This window comes from Balaenoptera musculus, chromosome 13 (assembly GCF_009873245.2).
Source record: "Balaenoptera musculus isolate JJ_BM4_2016_0621 chromosome 13, mBalMus1.pri.v3, whole genome shotgun sequence".
Taxonomy (NCBI): domain Eukaryota; kingdom Metazoa; phylum Chordata; class Mammalia; order Artiodactyla; family Balaenopteridae; genus Balaenoptera; species Balaenoptera musculus.
This window is the reverse complement of record NC_045797.1, coordinates 59007594-59035382: the sequence shown is the minus strand read 5'-3', so window position 1 is coordinate 59035382 and position 27789 is coordinate 59007594. Positions and strand designations below refer to the sequence as shown.

Genomic DNA, 27789 nt, shown 5'->3' with positions numbered 1-27789 from the left:
TGTTCTCTGATCTCTATACACTGATGCAGTAGGGCTTCACTGTTGACTGATGGAAGCAGAGTTGCCGGGTTCAGGGTTTGGCACACCTTTAAGGTAATGTCGGGGGTGTCCATTATGAGGGCCCGATATCTTGTTAACCATCCTCCAGTCAACCAATATTGTCCTTTGACTTCCAGCACAGATGGTACCTGATGAGGGCTTAATACATCTGAGTGTTGTCCCAGAGTGAGCTTGGAAGCCTCATTAACCAACAGGGTTGTGGCTGCTACCGCCTGCAGACAGCTTGGCCATCCCAGGGCTACTGAGTCCAGTGTTTTGAAAAGCAAGCCACTGGTCTCTGATCTGGTCCCAGCTTTTGGGTCAGGACTCCTAGTGCTGTCCCTGACCTCTCATGAACGTATAGGGTAAAGGGCTTGTCCAAATTTGGAAGCCCCAGTGCTGGTGCTCTACTCAACTCAGTCTTTAGAGTTTCAAAGTCCCGCTGATGGCCTTATTCAATTGAAAGGGTTCCCTTTCTTTTCCCTTTAGAGCCTCACATAGGGGTTTGGCTATAGGGCCATAATTTGGAATCCAGATACTACGACAGAACCCAGCCATCCCAAGAAAGCCTCAGAATTGCATCTTCGTGGTTGGAGATGGTAATGCACTAATTGCTGTTTTTCCATCTATGGCCGGGGTTCGTGACCCTGGGGTCAAAACAAAACCTAAATATTGAACCTGTTGCTGTGAGATCTGAGCCTTGCTTGGGGAGAATTTATATCCCCATTTTGCCAGAAAATTTAGGACCCTAACAGTATTTTTTTTTTTTTTTTAAAAGCACTTTTCTTTTTTATAGCTACTTTATTTATTTATTTTATTTTATTTTTGGCTGTGTTGGGTCTTCGGTTCATGCGAGGGCTTTCTCTAGTTGAGGCAAGTGGGGGCCACTCTTCATCGCGGTGCGCGGGCCTTTCACTATCGCGGCCCCTCCCGTCGCGGGGCACAGGCTCCAGACGCGCAGGCTCAGCAGTTGTGGCTCACGGGCCCAGCTGCTCCGTGGCATGTGGGATCTTCCCAGACCAGGGCTCGAACCCGTGTCCCCTGCATTAGCAGGCAGACTCTCAACCACTGCGCCACCAGGGAAGCCCCCTAACAGTATTTTGATCTGAATCTTGTTTGGTCTCACTACTTATCAATAAATCATCAACATATTAAAGCAGAGTTCCCTTCTCAAGGGCCAGTTCCCTCAGTTCCCTTACTAACACATTCCCAAAAAGATGGGGGCTGTCTGGAAATCCCTGTGGAAGCACTGTCCAGGTATATCGGGTAGCCTCCAGGGTGTCAGGGTTCCTCCATTCAAAGGCAAAATGGTATTGAGAGTCTGGATGTAGGGGAATACAGAAAAATGCACCTGTGAGGTCCAAAACAGAAATACTGAGTGCTTCCCGGGACTTGGACAAGAAGGGTGTATGGGTTTGGCACCCGTGGGTGTATAGGGATAACGGCCTCATTCACTGCTCTTAAGTCTTGCACAAACTGATATTCCTTGTGAAGCTTCTGAATGGGGAGGGTCGGGGTGTGGTAAGGGGATTGGCAGGGCCTAATGAGTCCGTGTTTTAGGAATTTGCTGAGCAGCGGTTGGATTCCCCTCAGGGCCTCAGGCTTTAAAGGATATTGTCTCTTTCAGGGGTATTTTTCCCCAGGCCTTAACCTTATTTCTACTGGGGGAACACGTTTTGCCCTTCCTGGCCCTGAGGTATCCCAAACTGCAGGATCTACTTGTTTTCTAATTTCTTGAGGGATATCTTGGAATATTTTGATGGCCAGCAGGTGGGTCATCTGGGGCTACTAATAGATGCATTCTCTGTTTGAATTCTCTACCTCCTTGGACTTCCCCATGTCCTAAGAATATTCTACCTCCTAACTTATTTAGCAAATTTTTCCTGAGGAGAGGGGCAGGGCATTCTGGCGTATACAAAAAGGAGTGAGAATAATAATGGACTGGATTCCACAGGCATGGGGAGATGTAAATCGTCCTACCTTTGTCTGTCCTTCACCTCCCGTCACAGTACAGTCACGGTTGGAGAGGGGGCCAGCCGGCCAAGTCAGAACAGAGCAGGTGGCTCCAGTGTCTACAAGAAATTCAGTTCTCCTACCTGCCACACTGAGGGTGACCTGAGGCCCCGCTGGAGTGATGAGGATGGATCGAGTGGGATCTGGAGCCGGGCAGGCACTCAGGTCCCGTCAGTCGGTGTGCAGGAATCTCTCATTTGAGAGATTCACAAGGAACTGGGGCCAGTTGGGGTTGCCCAATCCCACAGGAGGGCGCTCAGGACGTTCCCCCTTCCACTGCCCTCCTTCCAACCAAAGGCACACTGGTTTGGGTCCAGGCGGCTTCTTGGTAGTCTGTCCAGTCTTCTCGGCCCTCCAGGGTCCCCTCGGGGTGGTGGGTAAATCAGAGCAGCCAAAAGCTGTGTTTTCTTTATTAGCCTCTTATTCTTATTGGCCTCCTCCATGAAGTCTCAGTTGTTATAGACCTTGAAGGCCTCCTCTACCATGGTTGACAGCTGTGTTTGGGACCCAGCCTCAAGCTTTTGTAATTTTCTCCTGATATCAGGAGTAACCTGGATGATAAAATGCATGGCCAGTAGTGTCCTCCCTTCTGTGGACTGAGGTTATGTATTCACGTACTTCCTGAATGCCTCTGTCACCTGGCTCAGGAAGACTGCCTGGTTTTTGTTTTGTTTTTTTCTTGTGTAACCTCTTGGACCTTATCATAATTTACAGGCTTCACCATACACCTTTTCATTCCCTCTGATAGACAAGTACTAGCCTGGCCTGCACGATCTTCATAGTCCCAGTGTGGGTCATGTTCTGGGATTGCATTCCCATCCACCTGATAAATTTGGTGGTGTTGATTGGTGGCCAGTAGGCCATCTGTGTGTTCCCTGGCCTTTCTCAATATATGCTCCTTTTCATCCGAGGTGCAACAGTGGGCCAGAATAACCATGATGTCCTGCCAGGTAAGAGAGAATGTCAACCCCAGCCTGATAAAGTCGTCCCTAAACTTGTCACAGGAACTCACGCCTTCTGTTATCAAAAGCAGCATTCCAGGAAAAACTTTGTTCTCTTACGAGAGAGAGAAACCAAATCCAGTCTTGCATCAGCCTACTCTTAATAAAATCCATTTACCTAATTAAATTTAATCCAAACTTAGAAAGTCCTGACCACATAAAAGTTATTTTCCCAATGTTCCTTTTCCACAAACCTTCTGCAACTTTCTCTTAGCCATATTTTCTCCCTTATTCTTTTCCCATTCAGAAATAACAAGCTCTAGGGCAAAATCCCCCTTTTTCTTTTAACAAAATATTCCTCATACCATCTTTTCTTGAAAACATACATCCTACTTACCTTAAGCAACCATGAACTGTCTTTTACACTAGCATTCCCTGACTGCAATATTCCATGACCTCTAGAAACGTGCATCATCCCAAAGCACAACTTCCTCAATGTAGTATGTGATACAAGACACGTGTCTAATAAACCCAAACATCTTTATTTATTGATTGGCCGTATGGCATTCGGGATCTTAGCTCCCCAACCAGGGATTGAACCCGCACCCCCTGCCATGGAAGTGTGGAGTCTTAACCACTGGACCACCAGGGAAGTCCCACAAACATCTTTAGTTTCCCTCTCACAAGAAGACAAAAGTAGGTAAGTTTAGACCTGTTCAACAGTTAATGTTCCAATATTTCATCTTATTTGAAATGGCCTGGATATTTATTCAATGAATTTCTATCATTTAATTTAATTTAGTTGCAAGTTACCAAAATCTGGAGAGACTATTTTAGATGGACATTTCCAAAATATAATTACTCCTATAGAATTTACCAAAAAATTCTTATCCCAGTTATACTTACTTAAAAGTTTAACCATGTCAGGTTAGTCTCCTTGTTGACGGATTTGATAACATAAACAATATGCACTTACTGACTTCCAGTAACCCTAGGTACATTAAAAGTATTATACTTAATGTTGATGGCTCTAAAGACAGGTCTGTATTAATTAAACCCATAAGCTCAAGCTAGCTTTAATACCAGATATTAATTTAATATTGAATATTTCCCAGATCACATGAACCTGAAATGTTTTCTGGTGAGTTTCTGTTATATTTCTGAGAATGTATATAAGCACTCAATTTCCTTTAAGCCAATTAAATACAGCTCATTTACAAGTTACTTTTTACATAAAGACAGAACCAGAGATCTCCTAGTTTTCCTGCTTGAATTTAAAAAGCCTTCTTTTTTTCCCCCTCAGTCTGGGAGGCTACAGATGGATCAGGTAGCTCCTGAGAGCCCAGGCAGAATAGTTACACTGCAAATGCAGAGGAGAGAGATGCAAGCTCCTCTTATTTATTTACTTATTTAGTTTTTCCTCTTTAAAATCCCGCCAAGTAACCCAAGGCTAGAGTTTGGGCAATGTGGGCTGTGTTTTTATTTCAAGGATTAAATGATCCACTGTGCCCACAATTTCGGCAGAGACTTGCAGGAGCATTTGGAAAGACAATACTACATAAAACAAAGATACCAGTGGCAGAAACTTAAAGACAGAGACAAGAAGTCTTTAGGATAAAGGAGGTGGGATTTTAGGGGTGAGGACCAAGGGAGAGGTAAAGGGAAGAGGGACAGAAAAGACTGAACAAGAGAAAGATTGCCCTTTCAACCCGCCCCCTGTGGATGTCTATTCAGGTACCAAACCAGCCAGTTGTACATAGTCTGTGGGACTCATCCACGCATACACCAGTATATAGAAATCTGCCTTTTCAGCCCATTCCCAGTGGGACTTCTCTTGGTGGCAGGAAAATAAAGATGAGAATATTGGGACAATCGGACTTCCAGCCACTACACAGTATGAGGTTTGAAAATCTATTACTCTCAGAAATCTCCCATCAGGGAGAGACTGCTGGACCAAGATCTGCAAAGTGCGAGGCGAGCCTCTCCCAGCTTTGCTTGTCACCTGCCAGCATGAGCTGTTACCTGCCAGAGGGAGCAGGTCTCACAAGCTGAGAGGAGTGATGCTGTAGCTGCCTGATGTCCATCCACTCTCTTGCAAGGATAGAAGTAAGAGAGGACAGAGAGAGGAGAAGTAGATTTCAGGAGAGAGAAAAGGAGACAAAGGGGAGGGGGAAAGTGGTGAGGGAAAAAGGACAAAGGGGAGGGAGAAAGCGTTGCCTGAATGAGGGCACTGAGGCCCTCAGGGGCCAGGAAGGCAGACCTACCAAATGTGGTGATGCTGAAACAAGAGGTTCAGGCAGCCACTTGTCACCCACGGGGAAGCTGCATTTGGTCTTCCGGGAGGTGCCCAGATCCTCTCCTGGGAAGGGAACAATTGTCCCTGCAAGCTGTTATCACAAAGTATGTTACCGACCAGGGTTCTTGGCCTCCTTAATCAATGGAAATTGACAAGAGGCCAGAAAAGAAATTCAGGCACGGCTGTACTGGGGCTCCTGCTGCAGCAGGAGAGAGTGAAAACAAGTAACACATTCCGTTGCTCGCTCCCTGAGGTGGTGCGAGCTGGTTCCTTAAATGGGGTGAGGGTAGGGGCGGGTCCAGGAGTCGGGCCGGAGGGGTGTCCGAGGTGGTCTGCCCACCCCTTTGGTGGTGGGTGTGCAGGGGGCAGGCATAGTACTCTGCTTTTGTTCCAGGCTCTTCAGAAATGGCATTTGGGTTCTTTTGGTCTTTCTGTATCTTGTTGTTCATAATTTGCCCCAATTGCACATACACTCAGTTATTTTTAGTCCCTTATAATTTCTTTGTATTTTATTGCTTGAGGAGATGTTTGTCCAGGTGCAAGCACTGCAGCAAAGGGACCCAGGTCCCAGCCTGTCTCAGCTGCACCAATTTATTGGGTTGGCCAAAAAGTTCATTCCGGTTTTTCTGTAAGATGTTATGGAAAAACCCGAATGAACTTTTTGGCCAGCCCAATACATTCTTACCAACAGTGTAACAGGGTTCGCTTTTCTCCGCACCCTCTCCAGCATTTATTTGTAGACTTTTTAATGATGGCCATTCTGACCGGTGTGAGGTGGTACCTCATTGTAGTTTCGATTTGCATTTCTCTAATAACTAGTGATGTTGAGCATCTTTTCATGTGCCTCTTGGCCATCTGTATGTCTTTTTTGGAGAAGTCTATTTAGGTCTTCTGCCCATGTTTTGATTGGGTTGTTTGTTTTTTTGTTACTGAGTTGTGAGAGCTGTTTGTATATTTTAGAAATTAATCCCTTGTCGGTTGCATCATTTGCAGATATTTTCTCTCAGTCTGTAGGTTGTCTTTTTGTTTATGGTTTCATTTGCTATGAAAAAGCTAAGTTTGATTGTCCAATTTGTTTATTTTTGCTTTTATTTCTGTTGCCTTGGGAGACTGACCTAAAAAAACATTGCTACGATTTATGTCAGAGAAACTTTTGACTATGTTCTCTTCTAGGAGTTTTATGGTGTCTTGTCTTATATTTAGGTCTTTAAGCCATTTTGAGTTTATTTTTGTGAATGGTATGAGGGTGTGTTCTAACTTCATTGATTTATGTGCAACTGTCCATCTTTCCCAACACCACTTCCTGAAGAGACTGTCTTTTCCCCATTGTATATTCCTGCCTCCTTTGTTGAAGATTAATTGTCCATAGGTGTGTGGGTTTATTTCTGGGCTGTCTATTCTGTTCCATTGATCTGTATGTCTGTTTTTGTACCAATACCATGCTGTTTTTTTGTTTTTTGTTTTTTTTAATCAGTCATCAATTTTATACATATCAGTGTATACACGTCAATCCCAATCGCCCAATTCAGCACACCACCATCCCCACCCCACCGTGGTTTTCCCCCCTTGGTGTCCATACGTTTGTTCTCTACATCTGTGTCTCAACTTCTGCCCTGCAAACCGGTTCATCTGTACCATTTTTCTAGGTTCCACATACATGCGTTAATATACGATATTTGTTTTACTCTTTCTGACTTACTTCACTCTGTATGACAGTCTCTAGATCCATCCACGTCTCAACAAATGACCCAATTTCGTTCCTTTTTATGGCTGAGTAATATTCCATTGTATATATGTACCACATCTTCTTTATCCATTCATCTGTCGATGGGCATTTAGGTTGCTTCCATGACCTGGCTATTGTAAATAGTGCTGCAGTGAACATTGGGGTGCATGTGTCTTTTTGAATTACGGTTTTCTCTGGGTATATGCCCAGTAGTGGGATCGCTGGATCATATGATAATTCTATTTTTAGTTTTTTAAGGACCCTCCATATTGTTCTCCATAGTGGCTGTATCAATTTACATTCCCAGCAACAGTGCAAGAGGGTTCCCTTTTCTCCACACCCTCTCCAGCATTTGTTGTTTGTAGATTTTCTGATGACGCCCATTCTAACTGGTGTGAGGTGATACCTCATTGTAGTTTTGATTTGCATTTCTCTAATAATTAGTGATGTTGAGCATCTTTTCATGTGCTTCTTGGCCATCTGTCTGTCTTCTTTGGAGAAATGTCTATTTAGGTCTTCTGCCCATTTTTGGATTGGGTTGTTTGTTTCTTTAATATTGAGCTGCATGAGCTGTTTATATATTTTGGAGATTAATCCTTTGTCCGTTGATTCATTTGCAAATCTTCTCTCCCATTCTGAGGGTTGTCTTTTGGTCTTGTTTATGGTTTCCTTTGCTGTGCAAAAGCTTTGAAGTTTCATTAGGTCCCATTTGTTTATTTTTGTTTTTATTTCCATTACTCTAGGAGGTGGATCAAAAAAGATCTTGCTGTGATTTATGTCAAAGAGTATTCTTCCTATGTTTTCCTGTAAGAGTTTTATAGTGTCCGGTCTTACATTTAGGTCTCGAATCCATTTTGAGTTTATTTTTGTGTATGGTGTTAGGGAGTATTCTAATTTCATTCTTTTACATGTAGCTGTCCAGTTTTCCCAGCACCACTTATTGAAGAGACTGTCTTTTCTCCATTGTGTATCCTTGCCTCCTTTGTCATAGATTAGTGACCATAGGTGCATGGGTTTATATCTGGGCTTTCTATCTTGTTCCATTGATCTATGTTTCTGTTTTTGTGCCCATACCATATTGTGTTGATTACTGTAGCTTTGTAGTATAGTCTGAAGTCAGGCAGTCTGATTCCTCCAGCTCTGTTCTTTTCCCTCAAGACTGCTTTGGCTATTCGGGGTCTTTTGTGTTTCCATACAAATTTTAAGATGATTTGTTCTAGTTCCGTAAAAAATGCCATTGGTAATTTGATAGGGATTGCATTGAATCTGTAGATTGCTTTGGGTAGTAGAGTCATTTTCACAATATTGATTCTTCCAATCCAAGAACATGGTATATCTCTCCATCTGTTGGTATCATCTTTAATTTCTTTCATCAGTGTCTTATAGTTTTCTGCATACAGGTCTTTTGTCTCCCTAGGTAGGTTTATTCCTAGGTATTTTATTCTTTTTGTTGCAATGGTAAATGGGAGTGTTTCCTTAATTTCTCTTTCAGATTTTTCATCATTAGTGTATAGGAATTTAAGAGATTTCTGTGCATTAATTTTGTATCCTGCAACTTTACCAAATTCATTGGTTAGCTCTAGTAGTTTTCTGGTGGCATCTTAGGATTCTCTATGTATAGTATCATGTCATCTGCAAACAGTGACAGTTTTACTTCTTCTTTTCCAATTTGTATTCCTTTTATCTCTTTTTCTTCTCTGATTGCCGTGGCTAGGACTTCCAAAACTATAGTGAATAATAGTGGTGAGAGTGGACATCCTTGTCTCGTTCCTGATCTTAGAGGAAATGCTTTCAGTTTTTCACCATGGAGAATGATGTTTGCTGTGGGTTTGTCATATATGGCCTTTATTATGTTGAGGTAGGTTCCCTCTATGCCCATTTTCTGGAGAGTTTTTATCATAAATGGGTGTCGAATTTTGTCAAAAGCTTTTTCTGCATCTTTTGAGATTATCATATGGTTTTTATTCTTCAATTTGTTAATATGGTGTATCACATTAATTGATTTGCGTATATTGAAGAATCCTTGCATCCCTGGGATAAATCCCACTTGATTGTGGTGTATGATCCTTTTAATGTGTTGCTGGATTCTGTTTGCTAGTATTTTGTTGAGGATTTTTGCATCTATTTTCATCAGTGATATTGGTCTGTAATTTTCTTTTTTTGTAGTATCTTTGTCTGGTTTTGGTATCAGGGTGATGGTGGCCTCATAGAATGAGTTTGGGAGTTTTCCTTCCTCTGCAATTTTTTGGAAGAGTTTGAGAAGGATGGGTGTTAGCTCTTCTCTAAATGTTTGATAGAATTCACCTGTGAAGCCATCTGGTCCTGGACTTTTGTTTGTTGGAGGATTTTTAATCACGGTTTCAATTTCATTACTTGTGATTGGTCTGTTCATATTTTCTGCTTCTTCCTGGTTCAGTCTTGGAAGGTTATACCTTTCTAAGAATTTGTTCATTTCTTCCAGGTTGTCCATTTTATTGGCATAGAGTTGCTTGTAGTAGTCTTTTAGGATGCTTTGTATTTCTGCGGTGTCTGTTGTAACTTCTCCTTTTTCATTTCTAATTTTATTGATTTGAGTCCTCTCCCTCTTTTTCTTGATGAGTCTGACTAATGGCTTATCAATTTTGTTTATCTTCTCAAAGAACCAGCTTTTAGTTTTATTGATCTTTGCTATTGTTTTCTTTGTTTCTATTTCATTTATTTCCTCTCTGATCTTTTGATTTCTTTCCTTCTGCTAACTTTGGGTTTTGTTTGTTCTTCTTTCTCTAGTTCCTTTAGGTGTAAGGTTAGATTGTTTGCTAGAGATTTTTCTTGTTTCTTTAGGTAGGCTTGTATAGCTATAAAATTCCCTCTTAGAACTGCTTTTGCTGCATCCCATAGGTTTTGGATCGTCGTGTTTTCATTGTCATTTGTCTCTAGGTATTTTTTGATTTCCTCTTTGATTTCTTCAGTGATCTCTTGGTTATTTTTTTTTTAATTAATTAATTAATTTTATTTTTTTGGCTGTGTTGGGTCTTCGTTTCTGTGTGAGGGCTTTCTCTAGTTGTGGCAAGTGGGGACCACTCTTCATCGCGGTGCGCGGGCCTCTCACTATCGTGGCTTCTCCCGTTGCGGAGCACAGGCTCCAGACGCGCACGCTCAGTAGTTGTGGCTCACGGGCCCAGTTGCTCCGAGGCATGTGGGATCTTCCCAGACCAGGGCTCGAACCCGTGTCCCCTGCATTGGCAGGCAGATTCTCAACCACTGCGCCACCAGGGAAGCCCGATCTCTTGGTTATTTAGTAACGTATTGTTTAGCCTCCATGTGTTTCTGCTTTTTACGTTTTTTTCCCTGTAATTCATTTCTAATGTCATAGGGTTGTGGTCAGAAAAGATGCTTGATATGATTTCAACCTTCTTAAATTTACTGAGGCTTGATTTGTGACCCAAGATGTGATCTATCCTGGAGAATGTTCCGTGCGCACTTGAGAAGAAAGTGTAATCTGCTGTTTTTGGATGGAATGTCCTAGAAATATCAATTAAATCTATCTGGTCTATTGTGTCATTTAAAGGTTCTGTTTCCTTATTTATTTTCATTTTGGATGATCTGTCCATTGGTGTAAGTGAGGTGTTAAAGTCCCCCACTATGATTGTGTTACTGTCGACTTCCTCTTTTATAGCTGTTAGCAGTTGCCTTATGTATTGAGGTGCTCCTATGTTGGGTGCGTATATATTTATTATTGTTATATCTTCGTCTTGGATTGATCCCTTGATCATTACGTAGTGTCCTTCCTTGTCTCTTGTAACATTCTTTATTTTAAAGTCTATTTTATCTGATATGAGTATAGCTACTCCAGCTTTCTTTTGATTTCCATTTGCATGGAATATCTTTTTCCATCCCGTCACTTTCAGTCTGTATGTGTCCCTAGGTCTGAAGTGGGTCTCTTGTAGACAGCATATATATGGGTCTTGTTTTTATATCCATTCAGCAAGCCTGTGTCTTTTGGTTGGAGCATTTAATCCATTCACGTTTAAGGTAATTATCGATATGTATGTTCCTATGACCATTTTCTTAATTGTTTTGGGTTGTTTTTGTAGGTTCTTTTCTTCTCTTGTGTTTCCCACTTAGGGAAGTTCCTTTAGCATTTGTTGTAGAGCTGGTTTGGTGGTGCTGAATTCTCTTAGCTTTTGCTTGTCTGTAAAGCTTTTGATTTCTCCATCAAGTCTAAATGAGATCCTTGCTGGGTAGAGTAATCTTGGTTGTAGGTTCTTCCCTTTCATCACTTTAAGTATATCATGCCACTCCCTTCTGGCTTGTAGAGTTTCTGCTGAGAAATCAGCTGTTAACCTTATGGGAGTTCCCTTGTATGTTATTTGTCGTTATTCCCTTGCTGCTTTCAATAATTGTTCTTTGTCTTTAATTTTTGCCAATTTGATTACTATGTGTCTCGGCGTGTTTCTCCTTGGGTTTCTCCTGTATGGGACTCTCTGCGCTTCCTGGACTTGGGTAGCTATTTCCTTTCCCATGTTAGGGAAGTTTTCGACTATAATCTCTTCAAATATTTTCTCTGGTCCTTTCTCTCTCTCTTCTCCTTCTGGGACCCCTATAATGCGAATGTTGTTGCGTTTAATGTTGTCCCAGAGGTCTCTTAGGCTGTCTTCATTTCTTTTCATTCTTTTTTCTTTATTCTGTTCCGTGGCAGTGAATTCCACCATTCTGTCTTCCAGGTCACTTATCCGTTCTTCTGCCTCAGTTATTCTGCTATTGATTCCTTCTAGTGTAGTTTTCATCTCAGTTATTGTATTGTTCATCTCTGTTTGTTTGTTCTTTAATTCTTCTAGGTCTTTGTTAAACATTTCTTGCATCTTCTTGATCTTTGCCTCCATTCTTATTCTGAGGTCCTGGATCATCTTCACTATCATTATTATTCTGAATTCTTTTTCTGGAAGGTTGCCTATCTCCACTTCATTTAGTTGTTTTTCTGGGGTTTTATCTTGTTCCTTCATCTGGTATGTAGCCCTCTGCCTTTTCATCTTGTCTGTCTTTCTGTGAATGCGGTTTTTGTTCCACAGGCTGCAGGATTGTAGTTTTTCTTGCTTCTGCTGTGTGCCCTCTGGTGGTTGAGGCTATGTAAGAGGCTTGATGGGAGCCTCTGGTGGTGGGTAGAGCTCACCATGCTGTTTTGATTACTATAGCCTTGTTGTATTATCTGAAGTCTGGGAGGGTTATGCCTCCTGCTCTGTTCTTTTTCCTCAGGATTGCTTTGGCAATTCTGGGTCTTTTATAGTTACATATAAATTTTAGTATTATTTGTTCTATTTCTGTGAAAAATGTCATGGGTAATTTAATAGGGATCACATTAAATCTGTAGATTGCTTTGGGTAGTATGACCATTTTAACAATATTAATTCTTCCAATCCAAGAGCATGGGATATCTTTCTATTTCTTTGAATCATCTTTAATTTCCTTTATTAATGTTTTGTAGTTCTCAGCATGTAAGTCTTTCACCTCCTTGGTGAGGTTTATTCCTAAGTATTTTTTTTTTTTTGGTTGTGATTTTAAAAGGCATTGTTTGTTTACATTCTATTTCTGATATTTCATTGTTAATGTAAAGTGCACTAAATGCAACCAATTTCTGTATGTTAATCTTGTATCCCGCTACCTTGCTAAACTCGTTTATCAGTTCTAATAGTTTTTGTGTGGAGTCTTTAGGGTTTTCTATATATTATCATGTCATCTGCGTATAATGACAATTTTACCTCTTCCCTAACAGTCTGAATACCTTTTCTTTTTCTTGTCTGATTGCTGTGGCTAGGACTTCCAATACTATGTTGAAGAGAAGTGGTGAGAGTGGGTATCCTTGTCTTGTTCCAGATTTTAGTGGGAAGGCTTTCAGCTTTTCACTGTTGAGTATTATATTGGCTGTAAGTTTGTCATAAATATCTTTTATTATGTTGAGATATGTTCCCTCTCTACCCACTTTCTTAAGAGTTTTGGTCAATTTTATCCAATGCTTTTTCTGCATCTATTGAGGTGATCATGTGGTTTTTGTCCTTTTGTTGATGTGGTGTGTCACATTGATTGATCTGCATATGTTGAACTGTCCTTGTGACCCTGGGATGAATCCAACTTGGTTGTGGTGTATAACCTTTTTTATGTGCTATTGGATTTGATTTAATGATATTTTGTTGAGAATTTTTGTGTCTATATTCATCAAAGATATTGGCCTATAATATTCTTTTTTGGTAGTGTCTTTGTCTGGTTTTGGTATCAGGGTGATGGTGGCTTCATAGAATGTCTTTGGGAGTGTTCCTTCCTCTTCAGTCTTTTGGAAGAGTTTGAGAAGGATCGGTAGAAGTTCTTCTTTGTATGTTTGGTAGAATTCCCCAGTGAAGCCATCTGGCCCTGGACTTTTGTTTATAAGTTTATTTTATTACAGAGTCTATTTCATTTCTAGTGATTGATCTGTTCAGGTTATCTATTTCTTCTTGATTCAGTTTTGGTTGGTTGTGTGTTTCTAGAAAGTTGTCCATTTCTTCGAGGTTGTCAAATTTGTTGGCATATAATTGTTCATAGTTCTCTCTTTATGGTTTTTATATTTTTGTGGTATCTGTTGTGATTTCTTCTCTTTCATTTCTTATTTTGTTTATTTGAGTCTTCTCTCTTTTCTTCTTGGTGAGCCTGGCCAGAGGTTTGTCAATTTTGTTTACCCTTTCAAAGAACCAGCTCTTGGTTTTATAGATTTTTTTTTCTATTTTTTTTAAAAACTCTATTTCCTCTCTGATTTTTATTATCTCCTTCCTTCTGCTGACTTCAGGTTTTGTTTGTTCTTTTTCTAATTCTTTTAGGTGGTGGGTTATGTTGTTTGAGATTTGTTTCTTAAAGAAGGCCTGTATTGCTATGAACTTCCCTGTAAGAACTGCTTTTGCTGCATCCCATAGATGTTGTATGGTTGTATTTCCTTGTCATTTGCCTCAAGTTATTTTTTAATTTCTTCTTTGATTTCATCGTTGACCCATTGGTTTTTTGTAGCATGTTGTTTAGTCTCCATGAAACTTTTTTTTCTCCTTTCTTTTTCTGTTGTTGATTTCTAGTTTTATGCTGTTGTGATCAGAAAAGATGCTTGAAATAACTTCTATACTCTTAAATTTGTTGAGGTTTGTTTTGTGTCCTAGTATGTGGCCAGTCCTAGCTAATGTTCCATGTGGACTTGAAGAGAATGTGTATTCTGCTTTTTTTTGGCTGTAATGTCCTGAAGATATCAATTAAGTCTAACTGTTCTATTGTATCATGTAGAATCTATGTTGCCTTATTGATTTTCTGTCTCAAAGATCTGTCCATTGATGTGAGTGGGATGTTAAAGTCTCCTACTATTATTGTATTCTTGTCAGTTTCTCCCTTTATGTATGTTAGTATTTGTTTTATGTATTTGGGTGCTCCTATATTGGGTGCATATATGTTGACAAGTGTAATATCCCCTCCTTGTATTGATCCTTTATCAATATATAGTATCCTTTTTAATCTTTGTTTATAGCCTTTGTTTTAAAGTCTATTTTGTCTAATATGAGTATTGTGACCCCTGCTTTCTTGTCATTTTTGTTTGCATGAAATATCTTTTTCCATACCCTCACTTTTAATCTATGTGTGTCCTTTGCCCTAAAGTGGATCTCTTGTAGGCAGCATATTGTAGGCTCTTGCCTTTTTATCCAATCTGTCACTCTGTGTCTTTTGATTGGAGCATTTAGTCCTCTGACAGATAATTATTGATAGATATGTATTTATTGCCATTTTAAACCTTGTTTTCCCATTGATTTTATATTTCTTCTTTGTCCTTTTTTTTTCTTTTTGTTTTTCCTTTTGTGGTTTGATGATTTTATTTTGTATTATGCTTATGTTCTGTTCTTTTTGGTTTTTGTGAATCTATTGTGTGTTTTTGATTTGTGGTTGCCCTGTTTTTCAAGTATGTTAACCCTTTCCTGTATCTACTTGCTTTACACTGGTAGTCATATAGACTTAAACACATTCTAGAAAAAAAAAATCTACATTTTCTTACTCTCCTCCCCCACATTTTATGATTTTGACGTCCTCTTTTGCATCTTCATGTTCATCCTTTTGCTGTTCATTGTGGTTATCATTGCTTTCACAGAAATTTTTTGATTTTTAAAAAAATCTGTGTACTGGCTTATTTAAGTGATTTACTTTCTAATTGTGATTTTCTCTTTCCTATAGACTCTTACTTTTCTATTTAGAGAAGACCTTTCAATATTTCCTTTAGGATAGGTTCAGTATTGCTGTATTCTTTTAGTTTTTGCTTGTCTGAGAAATTCTTTATCTCTACTTCTATTCTAAATGATAACCTTGCTGGGTAGAGTATCCTAGGTTGCAGATTTTTCCCTTTCAGGACTTTGAATATGTCTTGCCACTCCTTTCCAGCCTGCAACATTTCTGTAGAGAAATCAGCTGATAGCCTTAAGGGGGTTCCCTTGTAATTAATTCTTTGTTTTTCTCGTGCTGCGTTTAGAATCCTCTATTCATCTTTAACTTTTGCCATTTTTATTATAATATATCTTGGTGTAGGTCTGTTTGGGTTTATCTTGTTTGGGACCCTCTGTGCTTCCTGTATCTGGGTATCTATTTCCTTCTTTAGGTTTGGGAAGTTTTCAGCCATAATTTCTTCAAATACATTTTAAACCCTTTTTTCTCTTTCTTGTCTTTCTGGGATCCCTATTATGTGTAGATTGACATGCTTTATATTATCCCATAGGTCTCTTATATTGCTTTCATTTTTTAAAATTTTGGTTTCTGTCTGCTGTTCTAATTGGATGATTTCCATTATTCATCTTCTAGATCACATATTCATTCTTCTGCATTATTCATTCTGCTATTTATAGCCTTTAGTTCAGCTTTCTTCTCTTTAAATGAATTTTCTGATTTTTCTTGGCTCCTCCTTATAGTTTTTAGTTCCCTTTTACAGTAATCTGCATTTCTGTTGATAGCCTTTCTTAATTCCGTCAGTATTTTCATTATCTCCTTTTTGAACTCGGCGTCTATTAGACTGAAGAGGTCTGTTTTATTGTTCTTTCAGGGGAAATCTCTCGATCTTTTAATTGGGAGTGGTTCCTCTTCCTTCTTCATTTTACTTATATTTCTCTTGCTCTGTGAGTTTAGGGGAAACAATTATCTACTGTGGTCTTGGAGGGCTATTTTTATGTGGGAACATTCCTGTGTAGCCTGTGTGGGTTTAATATTTATTGGTGTGAGGGCTGCTTTTAGTATGGACGGCTGTCACTTCTTTCTTCATTGTATACTGGCCGTTCTCCCCTTGATAGGAGGTGTGAATGATGTCGTGGTGGCCAGAGCCTGCACTGGATATTGAGCAGGCCTTCCTCCTTGCTCTGTGGTTGTCACTGCCCTGTCAGGAGCAGGGTCTGCTCCCTAGTTGATGGAGTAGAAGCCGCCAGATCCATTCTGAGTTGAGTTTCTAATCTGTGGTGCAAGGTAGGTGGGATTAGAGCGCTCCCTTTGGGAGAGGAGCCACTGAGTATTCCTCCGCTGGAGCTGTTCACCTGTGGCTGTGCTCTGTTGTGTCACCTTTCACAACCCGTTGTGTGGGCTCACAAAGTACACTGTTGTTGGCATTGCCCTTGGCCCCACATCCACTGTATGCTGGCAGTTGGCCCTGGTGCCTCTCAGGCTTTGTTTTCACAAGGCTACCAGCACAAGTCCACTGAAGCCGGTCCTAGGACTGCAGTAGTCATGCACCTGGGCCCGCTATGGGAGCTATGGAGGCAGCTCAGACCCTGACCCAGCCCAGCCCCTGCATGAACATGCCCACAAAGCCCATAGCTGCTAAGGCCAGACCTGTCCCAGCTGCAAGAGCACCCATTGTCCATTTGGATGTTCCGCAGGTGCTGAATTTACAAAGCTGCCTGAACCTCTTGTTTCAGTGTCACCACATTTGGTAGGTCTGCCTTCCTGGCCCCTGAGGGCCTCAGTGCCCTCATTCAGGAAATGCTTTCCCCTCCCCTTAGTCCTTTTTCCCTCACCACTTTCCCCTCCCTTTTGTCCCTTTCCCTCTCCTGAAATCTCTCTACTTCTCCTCTCTCTGTCCTCTCTTCTCTCCTATCCTGAGAGAGTGGACATCAGGCAGCTACAGCATCACTCCTCTCAGCTTGTGAGACCTGCTCCCTCTGGCAGGTAACAGCTCACATTGGCAGGTGACAAGCAGAGCAGGGAGAGGCTCCTTTCACACTTTGCAGATCTTGGTCCAGCAGTCTCTCCCTGATGGAAGATTTCTGAGAGTAATAGATTTCAAACCTCATATCGTGTAGGGCCTGGAAGTATGATTGTCCCAATATTCTCTCCTTTATTTTCCTGCCACCAAGAGAAGTCCCATTGGGAACAGGCTGAAAAGGCAGATTTCTATATACTGGTGTATGCGTGGGTGAGAGTCCCACCTGTGGGTCAGAGACCCACAGACAACATACAACTGGCTGGTTTCCAGGCTTGATCACCCCGGTGGGCAGTGGACAGGGTGCTACCGCCTTCACTGGCCCTTTCTGGAAGTTTGCAGGTTGGTGCCTGAATAGATACCCGCAGGGAGTGGGTTGAAATGGCAATCTCTCTTTTTCTCTTTTTCAGTCTTTTCTGTCCCTGTTACCGACCAGGGTTCTTGGCCTCCTTAATCAGTAGAAATTGACAAGAGGCGAGACAAGAAATTCAAGCAAGGCTTTATTGGGGCTCCCCTTGCTTGCTCCCTGAGGGGGGCGAGCTGGTTCCTTATATGGGAGTGAAGGTAGGGGCGGGTCCAGGGATTGGGCCAGAGGGGTGGCTGAGGTGGTCTGCCCACCCCCTTGGTGGTGCTGTGTGCAGAGGGCATGTGCACTACCCTGCTTTTGCTCCTGACACCCTGCTTTTGTTGGGTTTTTTGTCTTCTTGTATCTTGTTGATCATAATTTGCCCCAACTGCTCATGCACACAGTTATTTTTAGTCCCTCATAGTTGTTGTTGTTGTTGTTTTTTGTATTTTGTTGCTTGAGGAGATGTTTGTCCAGGTGCAAGCACTGCAGCAAAGGGTCCCAGGTCCCAGCCTATCTCACTTTCACAAGATCTTATTTTATGATAACCTCTAAGGGACATATTCAAACCATTGCCTAGAAAGAAAAAACAATGACCATGCCTATAGATCCACAGGCTGCATGCTTTGATATACTTTTATCCTCCCCATTCTATTATCTGAGCAGTTTAAAGGCCAAAGTTCATTACTTGTCAGGGAGTTTGAATGGTAACATTCAGATATGGAACTTGAGGAAGAAGACAAAGCTAATGTTTTATCAATCTGACCCCCTCTGTAAGTGTTGAGATAGTCTCATTTCCTGAGAACTTCCCAATTACATGTACTACAAAACAGCAGTGCAGACTAATTTTGTAGCGAGTATTTCATTAATATTGTTCCCTAACTAGATTCCAGTAAAACAAATATTTAAGAACACATTTACAGAGTTCTCCATAAAATTAACATTAAATTCTGACTATCTTGTTGGGGCTTAGAAATCCAGTTTCACCTTGAAATACTACTGTATTCTGACTTTAATCAAAAAGAGATAATCCTATTTCATTTCTTATTTCATAATTTTAATGATGAGCTTAAAGAAATTTAGTTTGGGGGTGAGGATTTTCTTATGAATGACTTCAGTCAAGGCTTTCCAACCTTTTTCACATTCTGGCACATCTACAGAATGATAGGGTTTGTGCATTTGTTTTTGTTTTTTTGGTTGAATTATAGTTAGTTTACAATGTTGTGTTAGTTTCAAGTGTACAGCAAAGTGATTCAGTTATACATATACTTTTTTAGATTCTTTTCCATTATAGGTTATTACAGGATATTGAATATAGTTCCCTGTGCTGTACAGTAGGTCCTTGTTAACCTATTTTATATATAGTAGTGTGTATATGTTAATCCCAAACTCCTAATTTATCTCTCCTCCCCACGCCCACCCCACCCAACCTGGCTATCCTCTTGATAACTGTAAGTTTGTTTTCTATGTCTTTGAGTCTATTTGTTTTGTAAATAAGTTCATTTGAATCACTCTTTTAGATTACACATATAATATCCTATGATATTTGTCTTTCTCTGTCTGGCTTACTTCACTTGGTATGATAATCTCTAGGTCCATCCATGTTGTTCCAAATGGCATTATTTCATTCTTTTTCGTGGCTGAGCAATATTCCACTGTGTCTATATACATCACATCTCCTTTATCCATTCAGTCTGTTGATGGATATTTAGGTTGTTTCTGTGCCTTGGCTATTGTAAATGGTGCTGCTATGGATTTGTGCATTTGTATGTGGCTGAAAGTAACCAGCCCAGCACGGCTTCCCTGAGAGAGCAACTTCTCAGCACTCTGAATGGAAAGTTTTGTTATTAACTACCTTGCAGCTGCGTGCTCTGCTGCAAACTTGCATGCAAAGCTGCAAGTTCACTTGGGCAGATGGCTCTAGATAGGGCAGAATGAGCTCTGCTATAGCACCAACAGTCAAAACCGGTTTGAAAAAAACTTGTTTAGAGGGTTAGTGCAGTTTTCTCCTTCATTTCTCCTAAATGTCCCAGCCTGATCGGTTCTGTAATGTGAGCCTTGTTTCAATAGCAAGTCAGAGCTTGGATACTGTGAGTGCTATGCATATGTATGTATTTATTTAAAGTGATGATATGAATTAATGCCTTTTAAAAACACTGCTTAGAGCCTAAGATCTTTAAGTGCACCGAAGCTTAAACACACTTCATGATGACTGTTTTGGACAGTTTCAGTGGTTTCCTGAAAACTTAAAGTAATACCTTGAAAAGTGAACATCCTTCACTGTGGTGGTTTTGTCGAGTTAGTGTGAATTCCATGTATAGTGGGAAACCTGTAGTGACTCTCTACCTGAGGACTACCCAAATACAGGAATACTTTTTCCACCCAGCTTTTTGGGATTCTTCTTGGTCACACCTGAAAAATGTCCAGGGAAAGTGTAAATATATATATATATATATATATATATATATTTTTTTTTTTTTTTTTTTCAGAATGCTAGTGCCCCATTACCGTAAGTGGTGGTTGAAAATAACAGTCCCATGGAAGGTATTTTTATGGCTGTAAATCTGACACTAGTATGGCAACCTTTTCTACCTTAACCATGCCAACTCTGTTCTGAGAATACCATTAAAATTCTCCTTCGGGCAATGTGAAATGTGGCCATTAGATCCAGGTGAGTTCATAAGACAGGGTTCATAAGATTCCTAAATAGAAAACCTATAAGAGAATGAAAACACCCCGATTGTTCAGCTCTTAAGAATAAGTGTGGGGCTTCCCTGCTGGCACAGTGGATAAGAATCCGCCTGCCAATGTAGGGGACACGGGTTCGAGCCCTGGTCCGGGAGGATCCCACATGCTGTGGAGCAACTCAGCCCGTGTGCCACAACGACTGAGCCTGTGCTCTAGAGCCTGCGAGCCACAACTACTGAGCCCGTGTGCCACAGCTACTGAAGCCCATGCGCCTAGAGCCCGTGCTCTGCAATAAGAGAAGCCACCGCAATGAGAAGCCCGTGCACCACAACGAAGAGTAGCTCCTGCTCACTGCAACTAGAGAAAGCCTGTGCACAGCAACGAAGACCCAACTCAGCCAAAAATAAATAAATAAATTAAATTTATTAAAAAAAAAAAAAAGAAAGAATAAGTGTATTATGGATAAAACCAGCTCACATTTTGATAACAAATAAGTGCTCATTAAGTCTGGTTTTTTTAAGCTGAACTTTAATGAGTAAAAATCCCTCACAAATGAAGTTTATGTAATGGCCTATAGCCGAAATGAAATTTTAATTTTTCTTGCTCACATGATTTTTTTCCTTCTCTGTTCTGACTTCTTTCAGTTGAGCCTTTATGACAGAAAAGAACAATTGATATTTCTCCTCATGCCCTTTATCTCACCCCAGTAAAAAGCAGGAGAAAAATAATACATAGATTAAAACAGAATTGTATTAAACATTTACTTTCCTGTTAATCAGATGAATTTCATTCATTCCAGGGCAGTCAGAGAGAGAGAAAAATACAGGCAAGTTGGTTTTTGAACTCACATCGACACTCCAAATTGTGCTGGGAGTGCCCACGGCTTGGTTAGAAATACTTAGTGTGGAAAATTTCCCTAAAGGTGTGCGTCGCCTCAGCTGACTTGGCAGTGCCTGCCCTGGGCTCCTTCACCAGGGCAGCCCCATCGCGGAGCTGCAGCTCGAGGTAGAGGTGCTGCCGTCATTTCCCAGCTGAGCAAGCAGGTGAGTAGCAAGCACTCTCCCAAGCCTGGTCTTTATTGTGTGGTGACAAGTTTCACAATCACGCTGATGATCCGTGACCCTCGAGGACAGGTACACAGATCTATGCTTGGGTTTTTTATCTTATCCTGGAGAAGCTGGTCAAGTTCGCAGCGAAGTTCCTTTACTAATTCAGCCACCTAAAATGAAAGTTGCAATGTAAGCAGCGCTTGGACCAACAGGGGAGGAAAGGTTATTAAAGGAAGTTCTCCAGTTATGATTATCATTATTCTAGATTTCTGCTATTAATTTTAATTCCATGGTGGGGGAACTAAACATATTTTTTTTCTAAAAGTGCTTCTAAAATTTCTTGATGCAATTATAGGAACATACACTCAACGTCAGCTCTGTAATATACTAAGTGGGGTCCATTTTAAAAAGCCTCCTCTATCACATCTCATGTAAAGAAAAGATTAAATCCGGAAATATGGCTTTCATATAGTGTTCTCCATATTAAAGCTTGGTCAACTTTTACAATTTGCTCCGAGAGGAGAAGCAGGAAAATGGAGAATTAAAAATGGCAGATATTAAACCAAAAAAAGCTCTTTAACTTTGGAATTTTTACGCTTTTGTTGGTGGGGATGGGGTTGGGAGATAGCCCACATTTTTTCTGGCGTTTTGCTTGTGCTGATGCAGTGCCACTGTGGATGTCTTGCCGACGTGTCTGGCTCCTCCTCCACAGTCTGGCAGCCCTGCAGTGAGGACTCTGTCTGCATCACTCAGGCTCACGCCATGTGCCCTGCCAGAGTGAATGGCTCAGGTGGTCCAGTTCAGCCACAGGAGTTGGTTTAGGAGAGGAGGTTTGCTGGAACTTTTAGGAAAGAAGCGTTCTGTCTTCCCTTTTGGACAGTATATGCTGCATGGACGTGACCCAGGGGCTACTACAGCCATCCTGCTACCACAGGGCCAGACGGGCTTTTGTTGTTAAGCAGCTGAATCAAACCAACCCTGCCTGCCTGGCCCTCTTGACCTGTACTGTCCCACGTGGCTAATCTCCTGACCACATGAAATGTGCCTGATCCAAATCGAGATGCACTGTGAGTATAAAATACACACCAGATTTTGAAGACTTAGTATGAAAAAAGAGTATAAAAATCTCAATTTTTTATATTGATTACATGTTGAAATTAAAACTTTTTAGATGTTTTCTGCTATATAAAATATATTAAAATTAATTTCACCTATTTACTTTTTTTTAATGTGGCTACTAGGAAAATTATTAGGTATGTGGCACATATATTTCTCCTGGACTGTGCTGCTTCAGACTGTGAAGGGAATTTAACTGTAATGTTTGAGTTGGTGTGTCTGCCTCCTGCAAGAGAAGATTTCTAAGAGATGCAAATATTAACAATTTTTATTTCTTAAATATACTCCCCCTTAAACGTTTTCTAGAGACTCCATATAGTGAATAATTGAGACATTATTTTTTTAGTGGTGGTTGTGGAGTCAGGGTGATTTTTACTTAGTTCTGCTCATCTATATTTTGATTTTCTTTGAACTTGTATTTGTATAACAATTAGGAAGCTCCAGTACCTCACTCATAGCTTCTGTCCGAAGCCTTTCACACCAACTGTCCTGGGCTTCCCCTCCTAGTGTGCTTCCTAAACTCTTACGAAGGCTCCCCACCCCGGCCTCACTTCAGCCTCAGTCTTGCTTAGTGTCCCCTGCAGACCCATCATTCACTCTTACTCAGCTCTGTGGTCCTTGTTCCCTGAAGAAATGCCCTGTACTTCCTATTATCAGAGCCCCTCATGGCCTGACTCTCATGGGACAGACTTGTTATCCCTTACCTGATGTGAAGCTGCTGCAAAACGGATCCAACCATCATCCAAGGAGACAATGAACTCTCCCCTTTGGAGCTGCACATTCACTTGGCCTCCTCCGAACAAGACCAGTGGGTACACAGACACCATGCTGCAGTCTCGGATGAACACCCGACTAGTTTTGATCTTCTCATGGTACACCAGGTAGGGGCTGTCAAAGTGTCTGACCTGAAACATAAGACAGTTATGTCACTGGCAACATAAGGGGAACTCCACCAGTCCCAGGGATTTAATCATCACCTGTCCAATGACTCCCAAAATTATCTTCAGCCTGTAGGTTCCCCTGAGCTCCAGCCTTGTATGTGCAACTGCCTACTTGATGTCTGTACTCGGACATCGAACAAGCATCTCAGACGTCTTGTGTTCAAAAGGAATTCTCAATTTTCCCCTCCTTGTGGTGTTCACTGTCTCATTAAATGATACTCCCATTCACCCAGTTGCTCAAGCTCCCAATTTAGGAGCCATCCTTGATTGCTCTCTCTCCCTCACTCCATCTATATCATCACTAAGTCCTGTCAGCTCTGTTTTCAAAATACATGATGAACTGAAATATTCTCACCACTTCTACAGCTACCACCTCATGCAAACTGTCATACAGACCACTGCAATGGCTTCCTGTGTACCTGCCCTTTTGCATCTTCACAGTTTCTTTTCCATACAGAGGCCACAGTGATCTTTTAAAAACCAGTTAGGGCTCAGAGCCCTCCGGAGATTTCCCAAGGATAAAATCTCAGATCCTTCTGTGGATTACAGGGTCCTACATGACCTGATCCCTGCCCGCTTGTCCCAACTCATCTATCACTTCCACCCCTAACCATCCCCTCCATTTGCACTGGCTGCCTTCTTGCATTTCCTGGAACACACCAAATATGCTCCCATCTCATGGTCTTTGCACTTATTTCCTCAGCTTGGAATGTCCTCTCTTTAGATATCTGCATGACTTGCCCTTTACTTCATTTAGGATCTGCTCAATTGTTTTCTCCTCAGAGTTCTTCCCTGGCCACTCTATGTAAAGTAGCCCCTCTTGGGAGGTGGAGGGATAAATTAGGAGTACGGGATTAATATTGATATTCACCACTGTATATAAAAGATAAATAACAAGGATTACTGTATAGCACAGGGAACTATATGCAGTATCTCGTAATAACCTATAGTGGAAACGAATCTGAAGCTATATACCTGAAACTAACACAATATTGTAAATCAACTATAGTTTAAAAAAAAAAAAAAAAAAAGCCCCTCTCCTGTCACTCTCGATCTCTTATGGTTTTATTTTCCTTCATAACATTTGTCATTAACCTGAGATTATTTGTTTACTTATTTCTTGCCTGACTTCCCCATTAGAATGTAAGTTCCCTGAGGGCAGAGACCTTGTCTCCCTAGCTCATCCGCTGTCCTTCATGGCCTGCAACAATGCCTGGCGCAGAGGAGGTGCTAGCGGATACTGAGTGGATGCATGAATGACTTGGATTCACTGCAGAAATGTCACGGTAAACGCAGGAGAGGACGAGTGGAGGTAACTTACTTGGGCCCCTGGTTCCCAAGTACACATGCAGCCAAGAGGGCAGATGACTTCCTGGTTCTCAGACTCTTCTGAGCTTAACACTTTTTTTCATGCTTTGCTGACACTTTACTCAGTAGTTTCACGGGTTGACCAGCCCTAACACTTCAAACTCTCTTCCTCCATTCTCCTTTTCTCTTTTCCTCCTTCATCTCTTTATCGAGATGAAGCTTTATTGAGCATCTGCTTTCAGCTATGCTGGCTAGGCACCGTGCTAGACATCAAGAACGCAGAGATGAATAAAATTCAATTCCTGTCTTCAGGAATTTTGCAAGTCCATGAATGAGACATACCATAAACTATAAAATAATGTGATAAGTACAACAGTGGAAAAATGCACACTATACAGTGACGGAGCAGAAGTAAGGAGCAACTTGGAGAGGGACACTGGGACAGGGATATATCATGGAAGCTTGGAGGATGAGTAGGAGTCGTCTGCTGGGGAATTAGAATGCCATTCCAGGCATAGAGGACAGTGTGTCCTGTGTCATGGCACTGGGGGACACTGTTGGTAGTCTGGTATCGCTGGAGCATAAAGAATGACAGGAGGGATTTGAGGCAGGGGACATGGGCTAAGAAGGGGCTAGATGTGAAGGGTCGTAGGAGAGTTTACAGTAGACTCCATCTATGAAGAGTTTTAAGCAAGGGTATGACATGATCAAATGTGTGTTTTGTAAAGATGATTCTGGCAGCAGTAGTATAAAAGGTTGGAGAGAGAAAGCACCAGAAGTAAGATTAGTACTTCAGGCAAGAGACAGATGTTTGGGGTTTGAACTGAGGAAATGGCAGCAGGGACAAGAGAAGTAGGCAAATCTGAGACATGTCAAAAAGGTGGAATTGTTGGGACCTGGTGACCAATTAGATTGGCATCAGGAGAAAAGAAGCAGGGTCCATGTGACTCCAGGGTTCTGATTTGGATGGTCCCATTTCACCAAGACAGGGAACACAGAGGAGTGAATTCAGAGATAATGAGTTTGATTTTTCAGCTTTTGAGTTTGAGGTGACTAGAAGGCATCCAGGTGGTGATTTCTAGCAAGACAGCTCAGAAAAGAAGGCCCAGGATGAGAGAGAGAGATTTGGGGTCTGTGTCAGCATGTAGGTGGCAGTTAGAACACGATGTTGTGCTCTGGCGGTGCAGGAAGATCATGTGCACTATAATAAGAGAACAAGGACAGAACCACGATTTCAGAGGAAAGGAAGAGAATCTAGTAAAGGAGCTAGAGGGGGATGATCAGAGAGAGAGAAGAAAGTGATATTTCAGAAGCAGAAAACATCAAAGATAGTGTCAAGAGGTAGGGAAGTCAGCAATGTCAAATACTTCACGAGTCAAGAATGATGAGAGCCAGGGAATCTGTTCCCTATATTAGACAACTAGGAGGTTATTCATGACTTCTGAGGAATTCAGTGGCGTGGTGGGAGCAGAAGCCTCCCAGCAACTGGCTGAAGGAGGAGGGAGAGCTGAGGAAGTTGGAGCAGCAAACATAGGTCATGGCCTCTTAAGGCACAGATGGAGTGAGAGACTTACATCATGGCCTCTTAAATCACCGCCACAAAGAAACAATTTTATATCTGAAAGCAGGCTTAATAGTTCAATTTCCAGTACGTTTGTGCTTATTCCACTTCCCAAGTCAGTGGTGCTGCTAAAGACAGTGAGTGGATAGAACAAGGTTTGGCTGAAGTGAAGGGACTGTTTCTCACCCCAGGACCTGCCACGTGTAAATACATTTGACCCTTGAACAACAAGGCTTTGAACTGCAGGGTCCACTTACACTCAGATTTTTTCAGTACTAAATACTACAGTACTACACAATTCGCATTGGTTGAATCTGTGGATGTGGAACCTGACCGTAAGTATACCCAGCCATCCTGACCTGATAGTTCACTGATGAAGGGTGAATGTGTACATATCCATCGTTCTTGGTGACAAACTTCAATTCCTCTGATTTCGGTTGCATTCTGACAGCTCCGGTACTGGTCTTCTGAAATTTCCCTTCTGGGCTTTTCACCTAAACAACAGGTATTAAAAAAAAAAAAAAAAAAAAAAAAAATATATATATATATATATATATATGTATTTCCATTGTAGGATGTATCCCTTGACACAAAACCAGTCTTGTTTGAATGCCTTTGTTGCTGCTTCCCTCTCTCTTAGTTTCCTTTTGGAAGCAGTATAAGCATGCTTTCTTTTTCTTTCTTTTAACCATGAGGAGGTGTGGATGTAAATGCAGCAGTTCTGGGTGACTATACCACACACCAGCCACAGTGGGGAGAAACCACATTGATGTTTCAGGTCTGCCCTGATTATCAGGGCAAGAGATTCAGCTGGCAACACTGGACCAGGAATCTGCTGGCAATTCCAATACCAATCCAATATTTCCAAATGAATTTTTCAAAATAGTGAAAAACAGATTGTTTCACTCAAAAAAATGAAAAGCTTATGTGCACACACACACCTCCATATTTACTGTAGAAAATAACATCACTACTATATAACACAGGGAACAATATTCAATATCTTGTAATAACCTATAATAAAAACTCCTGTAATCCCATGATTAAGAAATAACTAACATTAATGTTTGACAAATATCATTTTAGTTTTCTGTTAGATTTATATTTATATATAGAAATGGAGATAAACATAAATAAAATATATATGTATTACAACTAATATAGGATCATTTTCTATAAATATTTTCCTAAAACATAATTCTCAGTGGCTATATAGCACCTCATTGTCACATCATCATCACCCAAAGTCCATAGTTTACATTAGTGTTTACTTTTGTTGTACATTCCATGGGTTTGGGCAAGTATGACGTGTTATCTATCATTATGGTATCATGCAGAGTATTTTTACTGCCCTCAAAATCTTCTGTGCTCTGCTTATTCATCCCCCTCACCCCTGATTTTTTAACTGTCTCCATAGCTTTTCTCCAAATGATTTTTTTAAAGTAAATTTCAAATGATTTGAAAAGCATGCAAGCACTAAGCAAAAATAAGCCATAAATGAATCAGCAGACATGAACTGAACATTTATCAAAAAGTTGTTAAATGAGAAATGCTTCAG

At 41.0% G+C, this 27789-nt stretch overlaps 1 protein-coding gene across 8 annotated transcripts in view; it reads right to left on the bottom strand.

Annotated features, from left to right (window-relative positions):
* Positions 1–20766: 20766 nt before the first annotated feature.
* The window catches only part of DHX57 (DExH-box helicase 57), a 57902-nt gene continuing 50879 nt past the window's right edge, over positions 20767–27789 (bottom strand). For all 8 annotated transcript variants that reach the window (XM_036873279.1, XM_036873281.1, XM_036873284.1 and 5 more), the window contains exons 22-24: positions 26591–26725; positions 23126–23326; positions 20767–21475 (exon numbers count right to left, since the gene is read on the bottom strand). In XM_036873279.1, the coding sequence (XP_036729174.1) occupies positions 21332–21475; positions 23126–23326; positions 26591–26725 (480 nt within the window). In that variant the 3' untranslated portion in view covers positions 20767–21331. The remainder of the gene's footprint in view (positions 21476–23125; positions 23327–26590; positions 26726–27789) is intronic.